At 35.5% G+C, this 27,939-nt stretch overlaps 1 protein-coding gene and 2 pseudogenes across 3 annotated transcripts; 2 read left to right on the top strand and 1 right to left on the bottom strand.

The window, feature by feature from the left end:
- The first annotated feature begins 10,958 nt into the window (after window positions 1-10,958).
- LOC143616978 (kinase-interacting protein 1-like) lies at window positions 10,959-13,734 on the top strand. Its single transcript, XM_077089662.1, has 3 exons — window positions 10,959-11,081; window positions 11,749-12,990; window positions 13,227-13,734. The coding sequence occupies exons 1-3, from the start codon at window positions 10,988-10,990 to the stop codon at window positions 13,730-13,732; spliced, it is 1,842 nt and encodes a 613-aa protein (XP_076945777.1). The 5' UTR covers window positions 10,959-10,987; the 3' UTR covers window positions 13,733-13,734.
- Window positions 13,735-15,344: 1,610 nt separating this feature from the next.
- On the top strand, window positions 15,345-22,105 carry LOC143616977 (cysteine-rich receptor-like protein kinase 2; annotated as a pseudogene). Its single transcript, XR_013150753.1, has 8 exons — window positions 15,345-15,709; window positions 17,799-18,221; window positions 18,339-18,461; window positions 18,558-18,667; window positions 18,871-19,081; window positions 19,434-19,667; window positions 19,761-19,911; window positions 21,821-22,105. The product of XR_013150753.1 is annotated as a cysteine-rich receptor-like protein kinase 2 (transcript).
- A 1,033-nt stretch (window positions 22,106-23,138) lies between these two features.
- LOC143616979 (nicotinamidase 1-like) lies at window positions 23,139-25,646 on the bottom strand (annotated as a pseudogene). Its single transcript, XR_013150754.1, has 5 exons — window positions 25,498-25,646; window positions 24,830-25,013; window positions 24,602-24,735; window positions 24,341-24,526; window positions 23,139-23,452 (listed from the first exon to the last, which is right to left on the bottom strand). The product of XR_013150754.1 is annotated as a nicotinamidase 1-like (transcript).
- Between the last annotated feature and the right edge of the window lie 2,293 nt (window positions 25,647-27,939).

Here is a 27,939-nt window from a genome sequence, read left to right as displayed (position 1 = left end):
GTACCGCGCCCGGTCCCTTGGGACCGGTCGCGTACCGCGATGCCGCAAAAATACACCGCCTTATGCGTTGGTGACATGTGGCCTGTCATAATGCGCCACGTGTCGACACGGTGTTCAACACGTGTCCACTGACTCAGCAACCCCATCGCGCTACGCGATGGGTTACATATTACCCCGTCGCGTACCGCGGCGGGACAAGATTTTCAGAATTTACATTTTGGTCTCTGAACTTTCTAAGTTAGTACATTTAAGCTCATATTAAAGAGGGTAAAAGACGCGGTGTTACATCCTCCCCACCTTTTGAATAATCTCGTCCTCGCCATTTATTGGAATAGACTGGGATACTTTTTCTTCATTTCTGACTCGAGTTCCCACGTATACTCGGGTCCTCGTCTTGAATCCCATTTGACTTTCACGAGCTTGAGTCGTTTGTGTTTGAGAAACTTAATCATACTATATTCTATTTGAATCGGCTTTTCTACAAACTTAAGTTTCTCGTTGATCTTGACAACTTTCAATGGCATTGCAAGGGTTTCATCGGCTAAACACTTGCGTAGATTGGATACGTGAAACACGTCGTGAATTCCCTTCATCTCCTCAGGTAATTCTAGCCGATAAGCAACTGGTCCAATTATTTTGAGTATCTTGAATGGTCCAACGAATCTTGGACTCAGTTTTCCTTTCTTCCCGAATCTTACTACACGTTTCCAAGGCGACACTTTCAATAAGACTCTATCGTCTTCTTTAAATTCTAATGGCTTGCAACGAACGTCCGCATAGCTCTTTTGTCTATCTCTTGCTGCCTTTAATCGTTCTCGGATTTGTATAACTTGATCAGTGGTTCTTTGAACAATTTCAGGTCCTGAAAACGAACTATCACCTGTTTCTGACCAACATACAGGTGTTCTACACTTACGTCCATACAATGCTTCGAATGGTGCTGCTTGGATACTCGTATGATAACTGTTATTGTACGAATATTCCATCAGTGCAAGATGAGTGTCCCAACTTCCTCCTAAGTTGATAACACATGCTCGAAGCATCTCTTCCAAGGTTTGAATTGTTCGTTCACTTTGGCCATCAGTTTGGGGATGATATGCAGTACTTAAGTTTAGTCGAGTCCCCATAGCTTTTTGAAAGCTTGACAAAAAATTTGAAGTGAAACGACTATCTCTATCGGATATGATGGATAGCGGAACACCATGTAAGGATACTATGTTTTCGACATATAGATGTGCTAACTTATCCATACTATACGTTTCTTGAATTGGAATGAAATGGGCAGACTTAGTAAGTCTATCTACAATAACCCAGATTGCATCATTTTGACGTGAAGTTTTTGGTAACTTCATGATGAAATCCATAGTTATCATATCCCATTTCCATATCGGGATTTCTGGTTGTTGTAGTAATCCTAACGGCTTTTGATGTTCAGCTTTCACTTTAGAACACGCCAGGCATTTAGCTACATACAAAGCAATGTCTTTCTTCATCCCGATCTACCAATAATCATCTTTTAACTTGTGATACATCTTGTCACTTCCCGGATGCATCATGTACTTTGACTTATGTGCTTCTTCTAAAATTTTATCTCTTAGAATTCCGATCATCGGTACCCAAATCCTTGTACCGAGTCTAAGAATTTCGTCATTTCCTTTTATAGTTGATCAACTGTGCCGTTTTCTTTTTCGGCCTTAATGTTTCCTTCTTCTAGTGCCAACTTCTGAACTTCTTTGATCTGACTAGTTAAATCAACTTTAAGTTCCAATCTAAGAGCTCGAACTCTCTTTGGCTTCTCATGTTCTTTTCTACTTAAAGCGTCAGCCACCACGTTAGCTTTTCCTTCATGATATATGATCTCACAGTCGTAATCATTAAGTGTTTCCATCCAACGCCTTTGTCTCATATTCAATTCCTTCTGATCGAATATATGCTTCAAACTTTTGTGATCGGTGTATATCGTGAATCTTACACCATACAAGTAATGTCGCCATAATTTCAACGCGAAAATTATAGCACCCAATTCAAGATCATGTGTGGTGTAATTCTTTTCATGAGCTTTCAATTGTCTCGAAGCATAAGCAATCACTTTCTTTCCTTGCATCAAAATACTTCCCATTCCCGTATGCGAAGCATCACAGTAAATGATAAAGTTTTCCAGCCCTTCTGGCAAAGCCAGAGTCGGTGCATTAGTTAACTTTTGTTTTAGTGTTTCGAATGCTTCTTCTTGTTTCGGTCCCCATTCAAACTTAATTGCTTTCCTTGTGAGTGAAGTTAATGGAACCACTATTCAGGAGAAGTCTTGAATGAATCTTCTATAGTATCCAGCTAAGCCTAGAAAACTTCGGACTTGAGTCGGTGTCTTGGGTTTCTCCCATTTGGTTATGGCCTCAATTTTTGCTGGATCTACTTGAATACCCTTCTAATTTATAACATGACCAAGAAATTGTACTTCGAACAACCAAAATTCACATTTCGAGAATTTGGCGTATAATTTCTCGTTCCTTAGGGTTTCAAGTATGATTTTAAGATGAACTTGATGATCGTCTTTGGATTTTGAATAAACAAGAATGTCATTGATGAAAACAATAACAAACTTGTCTAAATATGGCTTACAAACCCGATTCATCATGTCCATAAAAGCTGCCGGAGCATTAGTGAGTCCAAAAGGCATCACAATGAACTCATAATTTCCATATCGGGTTCTAAAGGCTGTCTTTGGTATATCTTCTTCTTGCACCTTCAATTGATGATAACCTGATCTTAGGTCAATCTTGGAAAAACAACTTGCTCCTTGAAGCTGATCGAACAAGTCGTCAATTCTTGGTAATGGATACTTGTTCTTGATCGTAACCTTGTTCAATTCTTGGTAATCTATACACATCCTCATCGATCCATCCTTTTTCTTTACGAACAAAATTGGGGCTCCCTATGGTGAAGAACTCGGTCGTATAAATCCTTTCTCCAAAAGTTCATCTAACTGTTTCTTTAGTTCTTTCATTTCCGTTGGTGCTAGACGATAAGGTGATTTGGCAATTGGTGATGTTCCTGGCATGAGGTCGATCTTGAATTCTACTTTTCTATCAGGCGGGGCTCCTGGTAGTTCATCAGAAAATACATCTTGAAATTCGGATACGATTGGCACTTCCTCCATTTTCTTTGGTTCGGGTTCTTTGGTTACATAGGCCATGAATGCGAGGCATCCTTTACCTATGCAATGACTTGCTTTAATCTTGGATATGATTCCTACTTTTCCTCCTTCTTTATCCCCGGTTATACGAATGGTTTTGTTATTGGGTGTTCGAATGTCGATGGCTCTATCGTTACATAGGATACGGGCTTGATTAAACGATAACCAGTCCATACCTAAAAGTACATCAAAACCTGCCAATGTCATGGGTAACAATTGTATAGGTATGACGTGATTGGCTAAGGAAATTGTGGCATTATCTAAAGCCTCGGTTATTCTACTTACATTACCATCAGCTGTCTCGACTTCGTAATGTTTATCTAATTTAACTAAGGGCTCATTTAATAGACTACAAAATTTATAATCTATAAAACTTTGGTTTGCACCCGAGTCAAATAATACTCTAGCATAAACATTATTTATAGGAAACGTACCGGTTATCACGTCCGGTATATCAGCTGCTTTTTGAGTGTCTAACATAAAGACACGAGCGTTTCATTTCTTGGCATCGGTCTTCGTACCGTTGCCACTTGCACCAACTGTCACTATTGTTGTCTTCTTCTTTGGACACTCAGTACTGTAGTGTCCCTTCTCACCACACTCGAAGCATACTCCTGTCTTTTTCCGGCAATCCGTTTCCGAGTGTCCCGGTTTCTTGCAGAATCCACATACCACCGTATTATCTGGTCGAAGACATCTACCGAAATGTCTCCTACCGCACGACTTGCAAATGGGGCGACTATACACAAATCCCCGTTCTCTTTTCTTCTCCATCTTTTTCACCTTTCCACCCACACTCATTTTTCCATCGTCCTTCTTCTTCTCATCTCGGTTCCTCAACATCCCGTCCATCAAATATCCGACCAACTCCATGGCAGATTCCGTCGTGGTCGGCATATGTGATCGAACTAAGTCACGGATCTCAATTGGCAATCCGTAGATATAGCGCGTCACTTTATTGATTTCAGGAGTGACCAAGTGAGGTACGATTCTACAATACTCAAGGAATTTGGTGTTATATTCCTTGAGATTGGTTCCCACAACCTTGTGGTTCCATAGCTTGGTTTGAATCTGATCCATTTCGTTAATTGGACAGAACTTCTTCATTACCATTGCTTTTAATGTTGCCCAGTCTAGATTGTATAAATTCTCTCTACCCTTGATTCCAATCAGGGTATTCCACCACTCTAATGCCTCCCCCTTGAACATCTGGGAGGTATATTGCACCTTCTCGCTTTCTGTACACTTGTTAATCAGCACAATCGAATCCATTTCCTCCAACCATCGGATGGTATGTATTACTCCTTTATCCCCATGAAATTCTTTGGGGTTATAGACTTTAAACACCTTGAAATCACAACCTTCATGTATCTTAAGTTTCTTTGTTTTCTCATGGAGGTTGTTTTCAGCAGTCGAGCTTTCATCACTAGTTTCTTTCTTTTTCGGTTCTTTCTCTTTCTTACTTTCCTTCTTTTCCGATTCCTTTTTCGATTCTTTCTTTGATTCTCTTTTCGAAGTAGCTGATTCGCTCTTACTTCGACTTGTTCTTTTGTTAGAATGTGAGGCAGTACGACTTTGGTCATGTTTCAATATTTCATAGATTGGATTCACGGCCTCTTTTATTAGATCACGGATACCAAGCACATAATTTTGTGGTATGGCTTGTATATTTTCCGCAATTGCTTTTTCTTGCATGATTTCTTCGATTGTCTTTCCTTTATTGTTTATTTGAGTTTCTTGATTACTATTTGCTTTAGACATGTTGTTACATAAATAAAACAAAGTTTCAGAAAAGACATACTTTATATCACATTATTTATCTTACAAGAAAAAGATCATAACAACTACAACAGTACATAGCTATGATTTCTAATCCTTAATCCATTTTGTAACAAGACTTTTCATCTTGTCACATTTCTTGGCAATCTTTCTCCCTATTCTCTTTTTATCCACTTTCTCGTTTCTCAGCTCGTCCATCACCGAATTTGGCGGGTTCGGATATCCCGTTGGTGCGGATGCGGCTGGAAAGAGATAGGCATTTTCTTATGGATAGAGATGCGGGTTAACAACGTATGCATGCATTTCTTCATCGGGGATATTATTGGTATAAAATTCCTCGACGAGATTTTCCTCCTCCCGAATCTCTTTTGCTTGCTGGGAGATCGATGGTATTGATCCTTTATAAGATGGAAAATAAGGATATTGATTCTCCTAATCTTCTTCCTTGGAATCCTCCTCTTCCTCGGGGTCTTCCTCGGATTCATAAGGATTCTTGATTGGTGATTGAACTAATCTCTTTTTGTATGGTAAGATGACCCTTATCTTTGGCTTACGACTTGGTTCAGTTATAGTCGGTGGGATCTGGTAATGATAACCCAATGGTGGTGATCCGAATTGCCATCTTCTTTGATCCGAGTGACAATTCATCCAACTTGATGACTCCGATTCAGTTTCTTGTTTGATTTTACTCTGCACCTCCTATTCCTCGAAAGGATGGTATGTTGGAATGTCGGAGGGGTAATACTGGGGAACGTTGTCCTCGGTATTATCAGAGATTTCGATTGGAAATTGTTGACTGCCTGGAAGATACACAGGTTGGCTTCCGTATGGTAACATCGGATTGATTGGTTGATCACGATTGAAAAAGCTAGTGTAGTAACTATTCCTACTTTCCATATCAGATGGTTCGTGAATGATTGTCGGTACTGATCGTATGGCTACTCGGTGTCTACGACCAAAGTAGTTAATATAAGACATCTGCACTTTAGTTAGATTAGGGATAGGAGGTTTACCAATCCTATCTTATCCCTATGGATAATAATAATAATAATAACAATAATAATAACGGTTAAAGCCTAAGTACTAATGTTTAATACCTAATTCGCTGAAACCGATGGCTTTGATACCAACCTGTCACACCCCGACTTAGGGCCTAGGCGTGTGACTATAAGTTGGTACATGTTTTGTAAATATATCATAGTTTATGGGTTAATTTTAGCGGAAGACTTTATATTGAATATAATATTAATTTACATTGAAAATTTACTCGGGAATTAAATACCTGAGTATTGGTTTACAAAAGATATGTTTTCATATTGCAAGGATGTTATATAAAAAACGGAGCCATCTTGTACGCGCTTCTATCTTCATTAAGACTCCAATCCTTGTTAATGTTACTTATGCTTAATTACCTGCAATGGGTTGGAAAAATACGTCAGCTATATGCTGGTGAACACGTATGACTCAATAAAACATTTTGAATGACGATTACAATACAAATGTAGTTTTCTTGACAATCTCAGAGGAAGCATTTCTACTTCCGGTATATGTACCACTGCCCTACACACACAACGGTATTCCCCGAGCCAAACGGCTCTAAACTGAGAACTGGTCATGACCGTTTAAGCTCGTGGCTTCATTGCCTTTGATTGATTGATTAGCTTTAACAGATATGTTTGGATCCAGACACATGCGTATTCGGTCTGAGTTGATATTATTCTCTACTTTGTATTATAACGTTTTAGAGATTTCATTATCTCATGTAGGCATTGATTGACTCGTTAAGACAAAAACCCGTTCGTCTCATTGAGTATGAATATGTTTTGACTGATTAAAAAGGTTTGAACGTATTCACCTGTATCGTCGGTGTTGGAAACCTTGACTGATTGATTAATTGATTGATTGCGAATGATACTTAACCTATACATAAATAGGTTCGTATGAATGTTTTGAATGATGTTAAGCTATGATTATAAGCTTAACCTTGAAATCGTTTATCCTTGATTGTGAATGAAAACACTCAATTTTATGTGACGTTTGATATAGCATGCTTTGGCCTAATAGGTTCTATCACGTTGGTAAGTTTCTCCAGGTAAGTAAACGGGTCCCTCGGTTGATTGGGATTTATGCGAATTACTTTTCCTTAGGCAAGAAACTTACTACTATGATATCCCCCTTCCAGTTACTACATGCCCGTCAAAATATCTCTTTTGTTTAACATTATTTCATCATGAAGTAACGTTTTATGAAAACATGATTGTCAATAAATGTTTGTAAAATACGATCAAGGTTAAAGGCCATAGCCTTGATTGATAGTCTAAGCTATAATTCAATTAACTTAAACATAACTCCTACCTTAGATTGGATGCTTAGAATGATAACACGATAAGGCAGGACTTGATCTACTCGCTTATGTGACTGCTAGCTTAATTCCAACTTCGTTTCTTGCATGTATTACGAGAAAACAGTACGTCGGCTTGTTACGGAAACGGGGCACGTTTTCCAAGGCTATGTGTGTGTAAAGAAAGGTGTGTTTGGGATGAAATGGGTTCATGCCCTCACCCCCCTTTTATAGCCAATTTTGTAGCCCGTCGCGTACCACGCCCGGTCCCTTGGGACTGGTCGCGTACCGCGATGCCGCAAAAATACACCACCTTATGCGCTGGTGACACGTGGCCTGTCATAATGCGTCACGTGTCGACACGGTGTTCAACACGTGTCCACTGACTCAGCAACCCCATCGCGCTACGTGATGGGTTACATATTACCCCGTCGCGTACCGCGGCGGGACAAGATTTTTAGAATTTACATTTTGGTCCCTGAACTTTCTAAGTTAGTACATTTAAGCTCATATTAAAGAGGGTAAAAGACGCGGTGTTACAGGTGACTCCAAAAAAAAGAGGAGCGATCACATCGCGACACGTAGGATTTTTATATCTTCGTTTATATATATTATAGATTGTTTTAACAAAATATTGTCACATGTTACTTAAAACAAAACTCTTAATACTCTGCCCCCTACGAAACATTGAACAAAAAAAAATTCAAATAGGCTAAATCTTCTTCTTATCAATTAATTGAGGTATCCTAAGCAATACCGTCAAAGAGATTACAACATTCTACAAAATTATGTGAGGTGTCCTCTATTTTACATAGCGTGGTCGTAAAAGAGGTTACAACATTCTTCAGATTATGTGAGAGTGTCCTCTATTTTACAAAGTGTGGTTGTAACTAGTTATAAATGAAGAAAAATGTTATTGTTCATTTGTAATTGAATAAACATTGTTTATACTCTATATTTTTGAAATATTTGTTGAAAGTGGTTATTAGTGAAAAAGGGAAAAAATGTAATGATAAATAATACTGGATTTATCTCTCTATAATTTATTTTTAATATCATATCTATATCTATAAATTTATCTACCCACAACATCACATTCTCCATCTTTATCTAATTATATACCATTCACAATATTTATTAAGATAATGAATATTGGATCTCTGTAATTAAAAGTTATTATCTATACAACTTTAAATTTTAGAGATAAAAGACTCTAAAAAAGAAGAAAAATAAAAGTAATGGAGAAGAAGATAAAGATGAAGGTCCAATTTCTTAAACAATTGGATTATTAGAGTTATCGTGTGATTAGCATAGGATTTATCTTTTTAACCATACGTATTCTTTCAGGAGCAGGTTTAGTAAGCAAAATCCTACGAAAAGAAAAGGGGAGATACGAAATAACCATAGCGGAATACTTAAGTTACAGTACAGAAAACTAACACTTGATATAAATATTTGAATGGGTCAAGATCGACTTAATGGAAGGAACTTGAAATTTGGAATGCCTTTTCTTGTTGGCTTCATATTCTCTTAGGCCATCCGTTATGGGGCGAGGAAAAGGGAGAGAAAGGGCGACAAAATTGAGGAACACCCCCCCTCTCCCGGCGATATTGGGGCGAAAAGGGACGGGGCAGATTGTTTTTATCGCCGGAAAGAGGAAAGGAATATTATTATATTAAATGTGTGTGTTATACACACACACACACATATATAGTATATTACTATTTGTAGCCTCTACACCATTACACCCCAATTTCCCATCCCTTGCTGACTGGGCGCCACATGGCGCAAAACGGCCCAATTTGTAGCCCCTCCCCTACGCATAGCCTTACCAATGGGGAATTTTAGAAAAACACGGTGGGGCCTTAAAAAATTATAACAAAACTTGCATTAAAAAGTTTTCGAGTGAGGGCCATCTTTAATGCTCCGTTTGTAAATCGTATACAAATGGTAAAGAGGAGTAAGAAGGTAGACATGTGTTTGATTAAAGACGATTTGTAAGGGAAAAAGTAATGTTTTGATTAATCCGCCCATGACGCTATGCCATAGGGAAAGATGCTATAAGACTATCTCCAATGGTAGATGAAGAAAGAAGTCCTTAGAATGTTTTGATGATGTGGCTAGTGACATGAAAGATAGAGAGATGAGAGAGAGTGAATGAGGCCCTTAGTTAAGGGTATAATAAAGAAGGTGTTCTTGATGTTTTCTAAGAGAAGATGAGGGACCCACATATTAGAAGTTTTATACATAGGATGAGAAGAAAGGTTGGGCAGATGATGTATCAAGGGGCAGGGGAGAAGGGCTAAAAAGAAGTGTAACCACCATCGATAATAGTTTTAGACTACTTCGATCCTTTATATTTAAACATAAAAAACAATCAACATGAGAGATGACATGGCACATGGGTTTTAGAAGTTCATTTTCACAAATTCATAACTACTTCGATCAATTTAATGTGATTCACTGATCAATTCATAAGTGTATGGTTAATGCTGAAAACTATGAATTAAATATGATTCAAGACTTGAAAGTAAATGTGACTTATAGCTATAAGACTATCACCAATGAAATATGTTAAATGCACTTAAAACGTGTCTAGTCAGTTGACACATCAGATTTTTACAAATACATAAAATACACTCATTTTCTCTTCAACCCTACATATATTCTTACCAATACTTACAATTCTACATCATCGTCACTTTTCATATTTCTTTTTAATACTTCGTTTTTTATCATGTTCTTTTATTTTTGCAATAGAAAAAAAATTAAAATAATTAACTATAACCGAAATTATTATATTTAATTAAGATATACTAAAATGTTATCAAAATGGATTGTGCATACTTAGGTAACTTGGTTGAGCTCGATAATGTGGGTTTGGGATCTGTACGATGCATTTTGAGTCGTTAGGTTGATCAACGCAAATAGTTTTGGATCCAACCACGGTGATCGAGAAGCTAACGGTAAATTTATTAAAGATCTACACTAGTAAAAACTGATAATGAGTGTTATTCGCATACGAAGTTTTTTAACCGACGTTAACATAAATAAAGTTGGATACACGAGTAAAAGTAGACACATGTCCATGAATATGGTGGATTCATGTAAACATGACTAAGTAAATATAACACATGACTACTTCTAGATTTTCTATATAGAAATATAAATATTACTATAGTTTAGCATAAAAATGGTATAAATAGTGAAGAAGATTATAAATTAACAACTTATAATCATATCAAATTATTCTTAAATCGGGTTACTCGAGACAGACAAAAAGAAAATCCCCTTGCCCGATGCCACTATATATTTATAGGTTGTGCGAAAATTTTTGCGTCATAAATTGCTTCTCAAGTCTCAACCTTTGCATATATTTTCTGTTTCTATTTTCAGAAACTACTTCCCTCTATAAGTTATCTCATCAACCTCCCATCTTTCCTAATTTGCCTCAAGAAATTTTGAAACTTGTTGTTATTTGATCCCATCACCCTTTTGCTCCTTGTTTTGTTGCTACACATTTCTCTCCAACCTTCCTTCCTCGGTCCCGAATTGTTCATCATCTGATCGATCTCCTCCCCCTCTCTTACATTCTCCCCGTGTAAGATCGAGGTAAAATAAAAAAAGGTAGGAGAGAGACTGCAGGAAGGAAAGACGATCAACTGGTTTGATTGGAGATGACCAAAAGAGCAACAGGCAAGGCGCATTCGTGGTTGTGGGCTAGTCACATTCGAACCAAGCAGTCAAAATGGCTAGAACAAAACCTACAAGGTTAACTAGACTTTCCTTTTCTTTTCATATTTAATAATTCTAGGAGCTTAGATTTTTAACATGGCTATATAATACTGAATAGCTAGAATATATATATAGTTGTATTTTTATAACTAGTATATTGATAATTTAATTGTTTTAAGAAATTTATAAAATATCAAAGCTAAGAAATGAGTCTAAATGTTCAATATATCCATAAAATTACATTTTATGGATTTTCTTTGTCTAACGAGTTCGGGTTAGTTTCAAATGGAACCCTGAACTTGTTTAGCCAAGAAGGCCGTATACAGGTCGATCAACCACCAACCGGGTTCACCAATTGACCCATTTAACCATAGATAAAAGGTGATTGTTTTAGATACATTTGTGTTTTTGTTGCTAATTACGATTTTAAAGCAATACATGAAAAAGAAATAAAAACAAAAAATTCAGATTAGTCATGCCGTGCTCATATAAGCAGCCGTGCTCATATCAAGTCATGTTTGAGTTCATATATATTACACGATTTTCGGGTTGATGTGGTATTCGTGTTGGACCACCCGCCAACATATTAACACGACCCATTTAGCACTTTTTTATGATCATAAGATAACAATTTGCTAATGCATATATGTGTAACATAATTTCAAACTTGTAATGCAAGATGCTTTTGTTTGTTTATATGTAGATATGGAATACAAGGTCGAGCATGTTCTGAACCTGATTCAAAAAGATGGCGATTCATTTGCTAGAAGAGCAGAAATGTACTATAAACATCGGCCGGAGGTCATAGGCTTCGTGGAAGAAACCGCCCGCTCTTATCGATCTTTAGCCGAACGATATGATAAATTGTCAAATGAGTTGCAAAAGGCCAACACAACCATCGCTTCAATCTGTCCGGAAAAGGTTACCTATAAAGATGATGACGACTACTCTGTTGGTCCTTCAAAATTATCTAAAAAACCCTCTCAAAAAGCCCCCAAAAAAGCCGCCAAAATTCCCAAAGCCCCTAAACCTCCTGCCATGGGTGTCCTTTGCAATACATCAAAGACAACAAGTAATACAAACCCAAAATTGGATTCCACAAAGGATGATCAGTTGAAGTCTTGTGAAGAGACCATAAAGATGTTGCAGGATAAACAAGAGAAGATGAGCCAGGAAGCTAAACTTGAACAACAAAGATTTGAAGAGGCTAAATCGAAACTTGAATCCCTCAAACACAAATTTAACCTAAACGAAGATGAAACTAATTTCGACAAGTCGAATGATTCATGTGTGACTGAGACCATTGACAAGCTCGTGAACAAGATGCTAACCTTAGAGTCATCGGTTATATCACAAACTACACTTAGCGACATGATGAAAAAAGACAACGATGATTTGCAAACACGAATTCAAATCTTAGAAGCCGAAAAGGCTGCCTTGATGGACATGAAAACCGTTGATAACAAGGTTGAAACGAAAGCAGGAAAGATCGATCAAGTTATGTGGCTAGAGATGTTGTTGAACGGCTTCGAGAACAAAGACGATATTCTTCTGGAACAGTATGTAGCAATATTGAAAAGCTACAAGGATACCAAGAACAAACTAACTGAACAAAAGAAACGAAACAGAGGAACTCTTTCGTTGATGAATTCCACCATTGTTGAAAGGGATAATACGATCCAACAGCTGGTACAAAAGCAGAAAGTTCTGCAAGAAAGTTTAGGTGAAGATAAGGTGGACATTCCTACAATTAACTCTGATCATGAACCACAAGTTGTGTCTCCAAATGAAGAAAAAATAAGAAAGAATATTGATGCAATACTTGATCAAAATAATGATTTGTGGCTAAGACTTAGCACAACGTTTCGTCAAATACATAGGTTCAAGAAACAGGTTAAAGATCTGCAGGAAGAGGTTAAAAAAGTTGAAGCCAAGGGACTAGCAGGTACGTATTGTTAATCAACTATAGATGAAAAGTATAATGAGCATAATTACAAAGGAACGTGTCGTATTTTCTAGTTATAATAGAGATAATTAAGCACTAATCAATATACTTTATTTGATGGAATAATGTAATCTTCATAAGATATTATGTAGTATTAATCAATTATGTATCAGATCACATCTCATAATTACGGTCGAGATATTAAACCCTAACTAATATATTATATCTGATGGCAGGGAAATCTAGCACATCTGTGTTTACCACAGATGAGCTATTATCATGTATCAAGCCGATGTACAAACATCTTCAAGAGACAAACACTAGACTTACAGGTTGGCTACAACAAAGCATAATGCTCAACGATGAACTTGAGACGATCAACCCGCGTTTGTGCAACATCCAGGAAGAAATAATACAGGAAAAGGTCAAGTTGAGCACCCATCAGGCTGCAAAGTTCAAAGGTGAAATATTGAACATGAAACAAGAAAACAACAAAGTCAATGAAGAGCTTGAAGCAGGTTTAGACCATGCCATTGCCCTAAAACATGAAATAGAGCAGACTCTAGAAAGATTAGAAGCGGAGTTTGGTCTTTCTACCAATCAGAAGAAGCCACGTAAGGGAAAGTCATCGAGGCGGTCACTAAGCTTGAGGTCATTGCTTTTTGGCGGTAAATCGAAGAAGCAAAAGTACTCCTTTTTTTCATGCTTAGGCGGCCATCAGAAAAGAACTCGGTCGATGTAAGATGGGGGCATGTAAGTCTGTCTATGGGTTGTTCATATGAATAATAAAGACATGGTTCACAATAGAAGTGCTATTTCCCTTTTGTTCAAAATTTTCAGAAAAGCATGACTGAACAATGCCATTATAAATAGAAAATCTTGAGAGTCATGACTGAACAATTCTAACATAAAGTTCGAGAGATTGATAGCTTAGAGAGTTGTGATATATTGGAAAAAAAGAAACAAAATCGAATTGAATGTAGTCAAGCTCTATAATATAGGGTCGCATGCTTCATCTCAACTCTTTATACAATCGCGCTGCCCCTGTCTAAGCACACCAATAGTGATCATGAACATTAATTGTCTCAGGAATAGAAATAGAAAGCATGTCACTAGCTAGGTACTGGCTTAATCGGTTACAAATAATCATCTTGAAACGAGACTTGTTCTTTCTTTGATTTTCTAGATAGAAGTTAGAAAATAATTACCGGTTTTCATTCTTTGATGCTGCAAATTGAACTTCTAACAACGCTTTAGCTCCTCAGAGCTTTGTTATACATGTTGCATGAGTTCCTGTTGCAAAGTAGTTGTGTTTAGTGGTATAGCAAAATTAGAAATTCAAGAAAACAAATATATTTAGTTGGGAGAAGTCTGTCTCAAATTTAAAACAAATCTATATCATATTATATTGTAGAAAACAAGGTTCCAAAAATTTTATTTAACATCCATCGCATAATCTATGTTTCCTTAACCTATATCAACACTTCACACTTACGACATTAGGTCCTAGAAATGAAAGACAACATTTGATCAAACATCATTAGACACTTTAATTTACAAACATGAAGAATATGTATGCGTCGATGCCCAGTTCTGAACACTTGATCACCTTGTTGTTCCACGTTTATAGCTTCATCGAAGGGATTACAACATAAAAGCTAGTGTTACATTTTACTTAAGTAACTCTACTGCACACTAACTTATTATTTATCAAAAAAAATCAAAACCAACGTTATATTCGTAATTTAATAAAACGTCACATTATATTATTAGAATTTTGAAACACTCAATGTGTGGTAGGTTTGATAACATATATGTTTATAATAATAGACACGCAACTGCATACTCGTAATTTTATAAAACATCGTATTTTAAATTTTATAAATTATAAAAACAAATCTGCTCAAATTTTCATAACACTGTAAGAAACTAAACTTTTAAAAGTGAGAAAAATGAATAAAGCAATATCAAAAACACTATATAAATATTTAAATTCAACGTATATATATACAGGAATTAAGTATGAATGTATTAATTATTCAACTATAAAATACAACGCATTCATATCATCATATGGATAGAAAGTGTGAATGTGTAGTATTCAAGTCACACAGACAATACAACTTGCGAATATTAACGTAGTAAACTGAGTAGAATTGTAGAAAACATGTTAGGTTGCACGATGACGGTCACAATAAATTGGCCCTACTCCAGTCACCTATATTATTTAGACTTATTTAAATTCACTTGGATTGTTATTATTATTATTAGTAGCAGTAGTATTATCATTGACCCACAACTTGGTTTAAACTTTAAATCCCACAAATTTCAACGCAAACATGAAAAACCAAAAGATGACGGCCCTGGCTGTGTTGGTAGTACCATTCTTGTTGACGGAGACTACGATTTCACAGTCGAACACCAGTGTTAACTATCCGGACATTCCCAATCACTGCGGAGGTAGTTTGCCTAGGTCAAATTTTATCATGAACCGCAACTCTACCTTAGATGAACTCCGAATGCAATTATTGCGCAAAAGAGTTCTTTATGCTAGAGCACAGAACTCAAGTGGTGGGGACCCGTTTTTCGCACAAGCCCAGTGCCGGAACTACCTAACCGTAGATCAATGTGTTGATTGTATTGATGAAGCGGTCTTTAACCTTGTCAAATGCATGGTAGGTGACGGCGCTCATGTGTTTCTTGACGACTGCAGTGCTAGGTAACGTTTTGCATGAGGGTGTCAATCTATTTATCTGTAAACATCATGAACTTAATGTCACTCAAAGTGTCACGTACCTAGCGTTAGATTTTCTTCATCCGTTAAACTTTCCTAAACATCGTTAGACATGCAAGCGGTATATATTCATCTATGCATGTTTATCAGTTTTTTCTAAAACAGCGACTTTCTTATATTTAGACTACTTCTAAATCAGTTATAGCTAACTGATTAAAATAAATATAAATTATAAAAACAATTTTAAGTAATTAATGTAAAATTAATTTTAAGAAAATAAAATTAATGTAAAAATCCCTTTTCCTATCCTCTCTCTCTCTCTCAAGTCAACACATAATTGACCGTGACTTAACAGTAATAAATCATGGTTGACCCAATGCTATTGTCTCATTTTGCATTATTGAAAAATTCAAAAAGTTAAAATTCAAAAAGTTGGGATCATCTTGTTTCTATTTTACTTTTAGTTTTTGTTCAGTTCAACGAATTTACGACTGATCAATATGTTTTTTCTTTCAGATGCTAAGTAATTTGCTACCAACTTAATTTTTTCTAAATTTTATTAAGCTAATTGTGACCGCCTTATTGCAGCTTAATTTTTTTTCTAGTCGCATGCAAGTGTTCAAATCAACTTGTATTTATTTTTTAAGGTTGCTACCAATTTGCATCTGACTAACTTCTTTATTTCACTTTTTTATTATTATTAAAGTAGGGTAAAGTTATTCAATAAAGTGGAACAAAAATGAGAAAATTAAGAAGGAATTTGTAGCCACGCAAAAATCTCTCACAAAAAAATTAAAAAATTAATAAAAAAATCATAACTTAATATTTAATAAAAAAACGAAAAAAAGTAAAAACACAAAAATTTTTCACCGTCTTTCTCGTTCTAAAAAAAGACACGATGGTGAGTGAAAAAGATCATTGTATCTTTTTGTTTACCATTGTGTTTTGTGTTTATTTTCATTATTGATTGTGTCTTTTTTTTATTGTGTTATATTACTCAACATGGTGTTATATTTGGTTCGACATTGTGTTATATTTTGCGATCTATTATGTTTTTTAGTCATAATTGTGTCTTTTGTTCATTTACATCATTGTGTATTTGATATCGGCATTGTGTCTTTTCATCATTTTTTTTAAATTGAAATGATGGCGGAAACATTTTAATTTTTTAAAATTTTTTATTTTTTATTTATATTTTGAATTATGTTTTTTTATTATTTTTTTGAATTTATTATTTAAGGGTTTTTTGTGTGGTTATAAATCATTCTCACAATTTTCATTTTTGTTTGCCTTTGTATTTTAACTTTACCATTAAAAGTTAATGATATTTTGTTTTTATTTTATTTTATTTTAGACTTGCGCCAAGTTTTTATAAAATTCTCAAACATCGTTAATTATATCTACGTTCTTGCTCTTAATAAATGTTATGGATGAATTTGCGACGAACATATTTTTGTTGTCTAAAATGATGAATTTGCAATCGAATTATTTTCATCTTACTTTTTAAAAGTCTAGAGCAGATTTGCAACCGACTTATTTATATTTCTTAGATGTTGAAACCGACTACAGATTTATTTTTGTTATAATTTAAATCTTATTTCAAAAGGCCCGCGACTGAATTTGAGACGGTCTTATTTTTATTTTATTTTATTTAAGTTTGCAATTTAAACCGCGACCCATTTGTTTACATTCGTTATTTTACAACCATTTCATTTTGGCTGCTGATTTGATGGCTACTTTGCTACTATTTCTTTTGTCGCAAATGTTAGTGGCTTTTGCTACTTTTTTAGTATCATGTCTAATGCTTACTGCACAGGTATTAAGGATGGTAATAGCATTAAGATAACCAATGTAAGAAAGTAAAACAATATATGAATCTAAACAATATAAAACACAATAAATCATCCATGACACTACAACAAATTTTGTCTAATACTTCGATCCTTTAGCGACGACACGTGTAAGTGCGACTTGTAAACACATAAAGGGTGGATGATTTTTAGTTCTATCTAAATACTTTCTTAGAAGCTTAGAAGAAATACCTCTCAAATCCTTTATTCACTTTTCTCTCAAGGTACGAATCGTTCGCGGACTTTTATAATAACCCAAACGTGGGCGAGGACCCTGTAGCTGGTTCTGGCTTTTCAATTTGTGGCAATCTGTCAACATCTCAAGCATCATCATCAACGTATACTCAAATTGTAGATAACTTTTTTATCAGATGTTAGAGATGCTACTCCGAAAACAGCTGATTTATATGTAGAAAGCACGAGGCGAATTACAAATGAAAATGCAACTGTGTATGCTATTGCACAGTGTGCTGAAAGTATAAGCAAAACCATTTGCCAAGCCTGCATGAATACAGCATACACCAAATTAATAGAATGCCTTCCAAATACCGAAGGAAGGTATTTCGACAATGCATGTTTTGCAAAGTATTCGGAGACTCCAATGTTTAATGATAACCAGACAATAGATATCACAAATGTCCTAAAAGGTTAGATCACTTCATCATTCAGTTTCTTCAAATAAATAATTGTTGATTATTGATTAATGTGTTGTGATTCTATTGAAAATATTGATTAGTTTTGAGTTTATAACTTCTATATGATAGTCAATCATTCAAGCAAGGTAGCCATAATTGCCGGAGCCATTGGTGGCGGTCTAGTTCTCGTATTCGTTGTCTTTGTTTTGTGCTTGATTCGATTACGAAAGAACTCCAAGAGGACTGAACAAGGTGATTGTATATATACTTTCATATGAGATACTTTTCGTTTATTCCTCCATAATATTGATAGCATATATTCATATATGGACCATGTTTTGAATGCAGAGGACATACAAGGGACACTACATTACAATTATAAAGATCTGCAGTTGGCAACCAATAATTTCAGCGAAGAAAATATTATAGGGAAAGGAGGTTTTGGTGAAGTGTTCAAGGTACTAATAACGTAGAACAATAAGTATTCGAATGCTGAAATTTACGACAACGCTTACAGATTAACGAGATTTATAACAAACAATCCATTTGAAGAAAGATCTGAAACTTTTATGATAAATTTTATTGAAATTAAGTATAAAATTCATTAATGAAGACATTGTTTGATTGTTCTTTAATGAATTGGTCTTGGATGGTTTAATAGGCAATCATTGATGATAAGAATGTTGTGGCAGTGAAGAAACTTCAAGCACAACATGTTAGGGCAAAAGATGAATTTGAGAATGAAGTTAGGCTTATTAGTAACATACGTCATAGAAATCTTCTTTGTCTCCTTGGATGGTCGAGTGAAGGATCCGATCTATTCCTAGTCCTGGAATACATGGCAAATGGAAGCCTTGATCGTTTCTTATGGGGTAAGTTGGAGCTTCAAATAACTGTATACATGTAATTCTTCAGTTGAAATCTTCATATTGAAAGTGTTGGTATATTATACTCCCTCCATCCAGGTCAAAGTGTCTTAGTTTGAAAAACACAAAATTTAAGGTAGATTAACTTATTGTTTTCGTTGTTTACCAAATGACAATAATGCCCTTGGAAATTTGGTCTATCAATATTGTTTATTAATGTTAGTTGCGTGTGTTTAAGAGTAAACTTGGAAATTGCTAATAAATTTTGAAAGTGGACATTTATAATGGGACAAATAAAAAATGAAATTTGGGCACTTTTAATGGGACGGAGGGAGTAACAAATATGCTCATAATGCAGGTGAAAAAAGGGGGACTCTCGACTGGAACCAACGATATGAAATAATATTAGGATAGCTAAAAGCCTCGCTCATCTTCACAGTGAATTCCATGTAAAAATCATTCATAGAGATATCAAATCAAGCAACATTCTCCTTAGTGATGACTTCAAAGCTAAAATAGCGGATTTTGGGTTGGCAAGGTTTCTATCCGAAGACGAATCTCATGTTAACACCAAGTTTGCTGGGACATTTAAGTAATTAAACTAACCATTTTGCATGTTAGATTTGTTTTATTTGTAGTTGAGCTCTAATAAATTTATTGTATATATAATGTAATGTAATGGCAGAGGATACGCAGCACCGGAATACGCAGTTTATGGTACTTTGTCAGACAAGGTTGATACTTACAGCTTTGGTATCGTGATACTTGAAATCATTAGCGGCCGAAGGTCTACCGACACAAACTCTGAGAGGTCCATGGAGTATCTCCTGGAACATGTGAGACGCCAACTTTATAACCATTTCAACTTTTATTTGTTATTTTTATAGAAATCTAAGACATGAAATTAATTAAGAAACACACAATATGCAAAGGTAGTTAGGGAAAAAGACAGAAAAAGTAACAAAAAAACAAAAATAAAAAAAAGTCAGTGTAGACACATGCATGCCTCCGGTGTTAATAAAACACAATATATAATGTGCCATAGGATCAGCCATATCACATCTCCATGTCATTAATATTGTTAATAAATTAAACACACGTAAATAACATAATGTCTATGTGGTCAATCACGACAAAGTGGGGCAGGATAATTTTTAAGTGGATAAGCATGTTGAGGCACACGACTAAGTCTATAGAAATGATAAAAACAACACTCTTGATAAGAACTTTATATATATATATGTATATTAGCCAACTAGATTAAAAAACCATGAATATATAAACACAGATTTGTATGAATGAAACTCCTTTGCTTCATGACCTGGAAAGTGACAAAATTGACAATAAACATTAGAACGAGTTTCGCGAGCGCCTCCGTTTGAATTGGGAGTCCACTGAGAACGAGCGTTCCTGTTGCGGCGGTCGACGGTAGGTCGGTTGGAGTTATGGTTTTGGCGAGTGGTGTAGTTAACAGTAGTCATGGTGGGTTGATGTGAGACGGCTGTCATAGTGAGTTCTCGTTCATAGTCAACGAGTTTCTCAAACAATTCTGGAAAGGTGATGTTTGAACCAAGGTAGCGAATAGAGGTTTCACCCAACTGACAAAGAATATGAACCATGAGGTCTTCATCCTTCACAGGTTCTTGAACCGATGCGAGTTCGTCAGCAACTGTCTTCATGTCACGAAGATACTCAGCAACTGGACGGCTTCCTTTCGGGTTAGAAGCAAGTTTGGTTTTCAAGGATATAACTCTTGACCTGGATGAGTTTGCGTAGCTCGTTACGAGCAGCTCCCAAGCTTGTCGGGATGTTTCAGCAGATGCAATCAAGGGTTGAATTGCGGGTTAGTAGCTGCCAAGAAGAGCTGCTAAGATCATTTGGTCCTGTCGATACCAAGGGAAGAAACCTGGGTTGGATTTGGTTCAGTCCGCGTCGAGAAATTCTGCCGGTGCCGGTTTGGTTCCAGTAATGAAATGAACCAGGTCCATGCCAATCAGTGTTGATTGAACATGTTTACGCCAACTGGAGAAGTTGTCGGTGGTGTGGGTAATGTTGAAATGGGTGGAGGCGGTGATCTGAATGACTGTTTGTGGTGCCATGGAGGTAACCGGAATTCTGAGTGGGAAAAAAAACCGACAAGGATCAAGACTCGTTTGAGTGTTTAAGCTCTTGATACCATATAAACACAGATTTGTATGAATGAAAGGCTCGATTTTACATATCAATTACAAGGCTTAAATAGCCAAAGTTACAAACTGTTACAGCAACTCATTCAATGTGAATGAGGATCTTTAGGCAAAGAATAAGCTATTCAAATACACCATTAATCCTATCTAACAAAAACAAAGGTAATAAGGAATGGTGCTGAAAATCTGGAACTTATTTTGCAATGTTATTCTCATTAATAGTATATTACACACGAGTTGAGTTAAAATAATAAATGATTAGTAATGAAATATAAAAATTAGAATACGATATTTTGATAAAAACATATAAAATAACTACACATTAACAAAAGAAGGGGGACTATAAATTTCAAATTAAGATTCAAAAAGAAAAGTGATGAAGATGATCAAAGTTTGAATGTAAACTTGTATTTCTATATGTGAACTAACTTCAAATTAAGATTCTAAAAGAAAAGGCAGAAACTATATTAATTACAAAAACTATCACCAATAGTATAATAGATTAAGTTTCATGATAGTTTTGAACTGTTAATAGTATTTGCTATGTATCTGTGACCAGGCATGGAAGCTGTATGAGGAGAAAATACATATGAAGGTTATAGACGAAACATTGGACTTGAATCAGTATCAACAAGAACATGTTATGAAGATCATTGAGATTGCTTTGTTGTGCACCCAATCGCCGGCGTCAACTAGACCAACCATGTCCGAAGTTGTTTTGATGCTTCAGGAAGACCGATCATTGGGGACAAGACAGTTAACAAGGCCTACTTTTATACACAATCAAGATAGGAGGATTCATATAGCTTCTTCAAAGCAATATACTGGCGTCCCTAATGTCTAGCACACATGCTGTTTAAAATAAAAGTAATGAACCAAAAACCAGGGTGCCTATTGTTATTTTTTGGGTGTATGAAACGTAAATCGCCAATTTAATGTCACTTAGAACATCTATGCAACTAATGTTACATTAAGCAAATTTATATACTAACAATTCTCAAATGAGGTGTCTCTGCTTTTTACTGTTTATTTTATAGCTTCACTGATTATTTATAAAATGGGCTATGCATTTTGTACCTTGGTTGCTTTACATTTTTTACGGTTTCTTTATATTAATTCAGTTAATTTATCATAATCTTGTATATAACAATTATTATACAAATATATACTTAAAATTTAAGAACACTGGGCTCGTGAGCCGGCTCTATAGATATTAAAGCTATTTTCTATGCTTGAGTTTGGGCTCAAGCTCATTTAAGCAAGCTCATTTAAGCTCGGCTTTGTTTGAGCTTTTAGCGAGCCGAACTCGAGCGGCTTGGCTCGTTCACACCACTACCTCCAGATCCCGGTCCGACCTTCGGGTCCTAAGATCATTGCATATGACCAAACATTCATGTGCTATTAGTTTTCTTAATCAACATATACAACACATTTTCTGATTTTACACAACCCACAATTACTGGAGTCCTAATCATCAAGGGCGTCTCTGAGAATTCAAAGACTCTCGCAGATTCGTGCGAGTATAAAAAATAAGCCCCTAGATATAAAATTAATTTTATATAAGAACAAGAAAATGACCCTTAACTAGTATGTTTGGGTTAACAAACAAATATACTGCATTCTTTAAATTAGTTGTGACTAAATAGGCTTTTTATTTTACAAGTTTTAGTTGGGTTTTAAATTTAATAATTATAGTATTATGGTTATAAAATAATTTAATAAAATCTTAATATAAAGAAAGAATTCAACTATGTGACCAACAACAACAAAAATTGGTGTTGTGCATCAAGTAGTCCAGGAAACAAACAAAAAGAAAGTTGGTAGATGCAAGGAAAAGGAAGAATCAAACTTGAGTCATCAAATAATAGACAAACAAAAGAGCCAACCGTATGAGCTAATTGACAATATTGTTTAACCAACGTTTGAGTTTTGTTTAACCGTATCTATAACGAACTTCAGTTTTCTTATTTGGGCCCTGTGCAGTTGCACGGGCTGCACAACCCTTGGCCCAGCCCTGAGTTTAATCATATATACAGACAAGAAACAATATTACACATCCATATGTTTTCAAAGATCATAAACATGGGCCCACCTTAGCTCATGCCTTCTTTGATGCTGCAAATGACACTTTTGACACCACCTTAGCTCCCCTACTCTTTGCCATGTAAAGGCCAACATGGTGCATAAGTTCCTATTATTGCAAGATGGTAGACAAAAATTAAATCTATTTTATATATTCAAATAACTATTTAAAAAAATAAGATATTGTTATAGCTATGCTGCCCTTCCTACCATATAAATTCAGGTTAGGCACATAAAACATGTGCATCCATGATTATGAATAATACTAGCGCGTTACATACATAACTGTATAAACACATGTACCTATTGTTTTAAGAAAAATATTCATATAGTGAGCTTTGACACTCTTTGCATAGATACTTTAACCCATTTAAATTGCTGCAAATGCCAATGTTAAACACAGACGTGCACAAATCGGTTTATGGTCAACGGAGTCAAAACCAGGTTGTGGGTCACTGGTTCGGGTTGGAACCGATTGGAGGGATTGGAGAAAACTGACTGATGGTAGCCGATTTGGGTCAGGTTGGGACCCGGTTCGTGCTTAAGAATGCACATGCACCAACACCAACGGATTAGTGCCCACTGTCGGTAGCCATATTCAAGTGTTTTGACTTTTGAGGGCATTTTTGAGATTTTAAAGAATATAGAACATTTTTGAACGTTGTGATTAAACCAACGCATCCAATATTTATTTATACTAGCATACGGGGGCAAAATGATTAAAAAAAGTAAAAAAAAACAAACAAAAACGGCTATATAGCCTTTACCCAACAGCTAGTCTTTTAGAATTTGCACCAAACTGTGTCCGAACCGATTTCTAAAATCGGTTCTCATTCTCAATAAAAACCGGTTTCAACCTGGTTTCTCTCTGTAGATGCCAAAACCATCTGTTTCAATGTTTACCGATTTCAGGTCGGGTTTCTTTCACCGGTTTCAATGTGCGCCTCTAGTTAAACACACACGTGATTAGAATAGTCTACATAGAAAACGAGTGTACCTGAGGGTGAGCAAGAGTACCAGGGATATTTTTGGCAACATGAAGCGGAAGATCAAAAGTTGCACACGCACCAGAATACACGATCACGTCCTTTAGAGGTTTAACGTGACCACGGTTTCTTGCAGATAATGCAGAACACACAAAGTCCAGTACACATACGTCCGTGCATATCCCAACAACCAATATCTGAAAAACCGAAACAATATCATATCAGTTTGTTTATTCAACAAATTTCAATTAAAATAATATTCACAACCTTACGGTTTCAATCTGGTGATTTTTCACCCAGTCTACAAACACATTAGACCCGTCTTTCTCAAACGAACCAAGAAATCCATCAATGCAGTCTTTACGTCTAATGGTCACATTTGATTCATTCTCTAACCATTGCAGAGCTACAAAACAGAGGTGCAAAAGCAAAACATATTATAATACTAATAACAAAGAATCAACGAGTGTGTTTTCGGTTATATAATAATAATAATCTACCAGGGACCAAGTTGGCTTCATCTGTCCCGATTATACAATGAGGAGGATAAGGGGGCTCGGGGACATCGGGATGATGAGAATCAAGAAAAGCAAACACGGGCCATTTCTTTTCACAAAACATTCGGGCAAGCTGTGCTGACTCGTCAACCATCTTAGATATTTGTTTATCAGGTGCTTTAGGAGCCTGTACACATTATATCAAAACAGAGTTACTACAATCAGACCGCATAAACATCATTTTGACAACAAAGTAATGTCCTAATAAACTTCTTTTTATAAGTTAAATATATATTAGCCTATTTGATCTCAAAATCTAGGCCTGCAAACGAGCCAAACCGAACGAACACGAACAAAGGCAAGTTTCATTACTTTAATCAAACAATTTTATTTTATTTTATTTTTGTTATGTCCGTTCATTAAGAAAATGGGCATGTTCGTGTTTATTCATGTTGGCTTAAAACTTAAAAAGAATAATTCATGAACATAAACAAACAAACACAAACTATAAGTTAGCATTTATACACACACACACATGTATATATAGGTTGAGATCTGAAAATGTAGCAATTAGATCTAAATGAGTGTATAACCTACAAATATGAGACAACAATGAATTAAACAGTTGGAAGAGTGAAAAGCAGGTATTAATCAATTAATTAATAAATTACCAGATTACCAGCACCGACGGTACAGAAGCCATTAACGATATCAACATGACAAGACCGACAGAGACGTTGTCACCAGTCAACACCACCGACTCTTGATCCACCGGCAGCTCATTTCTCACCACTTCTATCGCCGTTCCGGACACCCATTTTCACCGATCACACACACACACACCAATATTATTATTATTATTACTATTAATATTAATTCAACGCAAGGCAAGGCGTGCTCTCTTTGTCTTCTGTTTTCTCTCTGTCTATAGTTTACTATATATATATATATATATATATATGTGCTCTTTTAAGTAATAATAATAAATATAAAGTTTCTATGTCTGATTGGATTTTTTCTTAAAATATCGATATGATGATATGATACCTGTTTTCAAACGGAACTCTGTTTTATAGTTTAGTCCAAAAGGATACATAAAATGTTCTCAATGGTCCTTTTGCTTTATTTGTTTCTTTTCTATACTTAGACTTGTTGTATGTAGGTTCACCATTAAAAATATTTCGTTTCAATATATTAAAACACACTAACAAAAAAACATAACTATTTTTTTTGATCGAAGTGACTTACTTACTATTAGTGTTTCTATAAAGATTCGTGTAATCAGACTTGGAAATATGCAGCAGTGTTGGAGTGTGCACAGTACGCTCGGGCAGTAGCGTACCTCAATGGGGACTAGGTGGCCTCGGTCACTGTCGTTTTCTCCCTTAGTAGGGTAAATTTCGTGATTTTTATCGAAAATTTTTATAGGCATTAAGCGCGGTCACCCCCCGATGTGTTTTTCCAAAATGCTACCGGTCAGCACTGATTTTTTTTTAAATATAATACACCATCGTTTGTTTTTTTTTATATAAAAACCTCATAGTTTTTATAAACAAAAGTTATAAAATAACATTTAATTAGTAAAAAGCTTTGTTTTTCTAAAACTCAAAATTGAGGGGCTATTTGTAAAAATAAAACTTGATTAAACATAACATTAAAAAAAAGAACGGGATTGGATTTTGGAATAAGAAATATGTGCCCTAAAGAATACCAATCTAAGAAACATGAGACGTTCTATTTAGTTGATAGAGTGGTCGGTTACTCTTGACACTTCCAGTTTCTACTGCAACAACAGAGAAGGGGTTTTCAACAATGAAAATATTCAATAATCGTCTTTGCAATAAGATGTTAGATAGGTATCTCGCGAATAGCTTGGTGGTCTACATAAAAAAAATTGCTGAAACATTTGATTCGAAATCCATAATTGAGGAATTCAAAAATCTTAAAGGTCAACGAGCTGCTTTGTAATTCTTCTTCTAAGGTTCTCACCCTTCCTCTCAGCTCTCGCATTATTATGAATATTGTAGGTCTTTGTTTGTTAAAAAATTATCTAGATTTTAATTTTATTGTAAGAACAATCGTTTGAATGAATGAATATGTATATATATGGCATACTGTTTGATCCGACCTGAACTGTCGACCCAAACCGAACCACCAAAACGAACTAAATCGGCGACCCAAAATTTTTTGGTTCTGTGACGAAGCCTAAGCTTCGCCGCCGCGCTCGGGTGTTTCCTTCTTGATCCACAAGATAGAAATTGTCTGTCTCACTACGGGACTCTGTCACTCTGGTATGAATGAGAGTAGCAACTGGAATCGGGTAATAAATGAGGGTTAAAGAAAATGTGAGTACAACAAAACAAAAGAGAAGTGGGCTCTTCTATGTCGAGACATCATTTGGTCTTTCCCTAACAAATAATACATACGGTCTATGTTATATGTGGTGGCATCGAATATGTCATTTCTATCAAACACGTCATGGAGCCCAAGGTACAATCTGTCGTATTGATTGTTAGGCTATTTTTTTCCAGATGGGATCGGTTAACTTGATATTGATCTACAAAATCGAAAATGCAAGGAGTTTGTTTTAGTGCATTTTGGTACTAATCAATGAACGATTAAGAACACACTATGTAAATAATATCTCATTGAAGCTCGTTATAAACTTCGACATAGTTTCATTACAAATTAGATACAAATTAAGTCTAGAACTCTTATTTAACTAACAAATGAACATGTATTTATACTAATTAGTCCATTCTTTAACTTATGCCTTCATTCTCTAACTTTGCCTCTCATTATCTACATTTACCTCCATCTTCCATTATCTAGGCATATGAACCTTATACAAAGACTGAGTCGGTTCAACTATCAACACTTATCATACCAAAAGTGTACTAACAAACTCCCCCTTGACAATTGCTGAAGTTTGTTAAACTTTAGTCTGTCGCTTTGCTTTCAGTTGTTCTTCACGTATGTTTTTATACATGTAATGTCATGTAGAAAATGCACTAACATGTTATATGTTGGTCAATAATTCGGTATTGTTTATGACATGTTTGTATCAGGTTTTATAGATGATGACATGTTTCTTACTTCGAAGTTTTGGCTTG

This window comes from Bidens hawaiensis, unplaced genomic scaffold (genome assembly GCF_021521415.1).
Source record: "Bidens hawaiensis isolate Kalapana, Puna unplaced genomic scaffold, B.hawaiensis_p1.1 tig00050730_1, whole genome shotgun sequence".
NCBI lineage: Eukaryota > Viridiplantae > Streptophyta > Magnoliopsida > Asterales > Asteraceae > Bidens > Bidens hawaiensis.
This window is presented reverse-complemented; position numbering and strand designations above follow the sequence as displayed.

Coding starts and splice junctions, on each gene's coding strand:
- LOC143616978 (XM_077089662.1), top strand. CDS start 10,988: ATGACCAAAAGAGCAACAGGCAAGGCGCATTCGTGGTTGTGGGCTAGT. Junction 11,082..11,748: donor GCTAGAACAAAACCTACAAG/GTTAACTAGACT, acceptor GTTTATATGTAG/ATATGGAATACAAGGTCGAG. Junction 12,991..13,226: donor TGAAGCCAAGGGACTAGCAG/GTACGTATTGTT, acceptor ATCTGATGGCAG/GGAAATCTAGCACATCTGTG.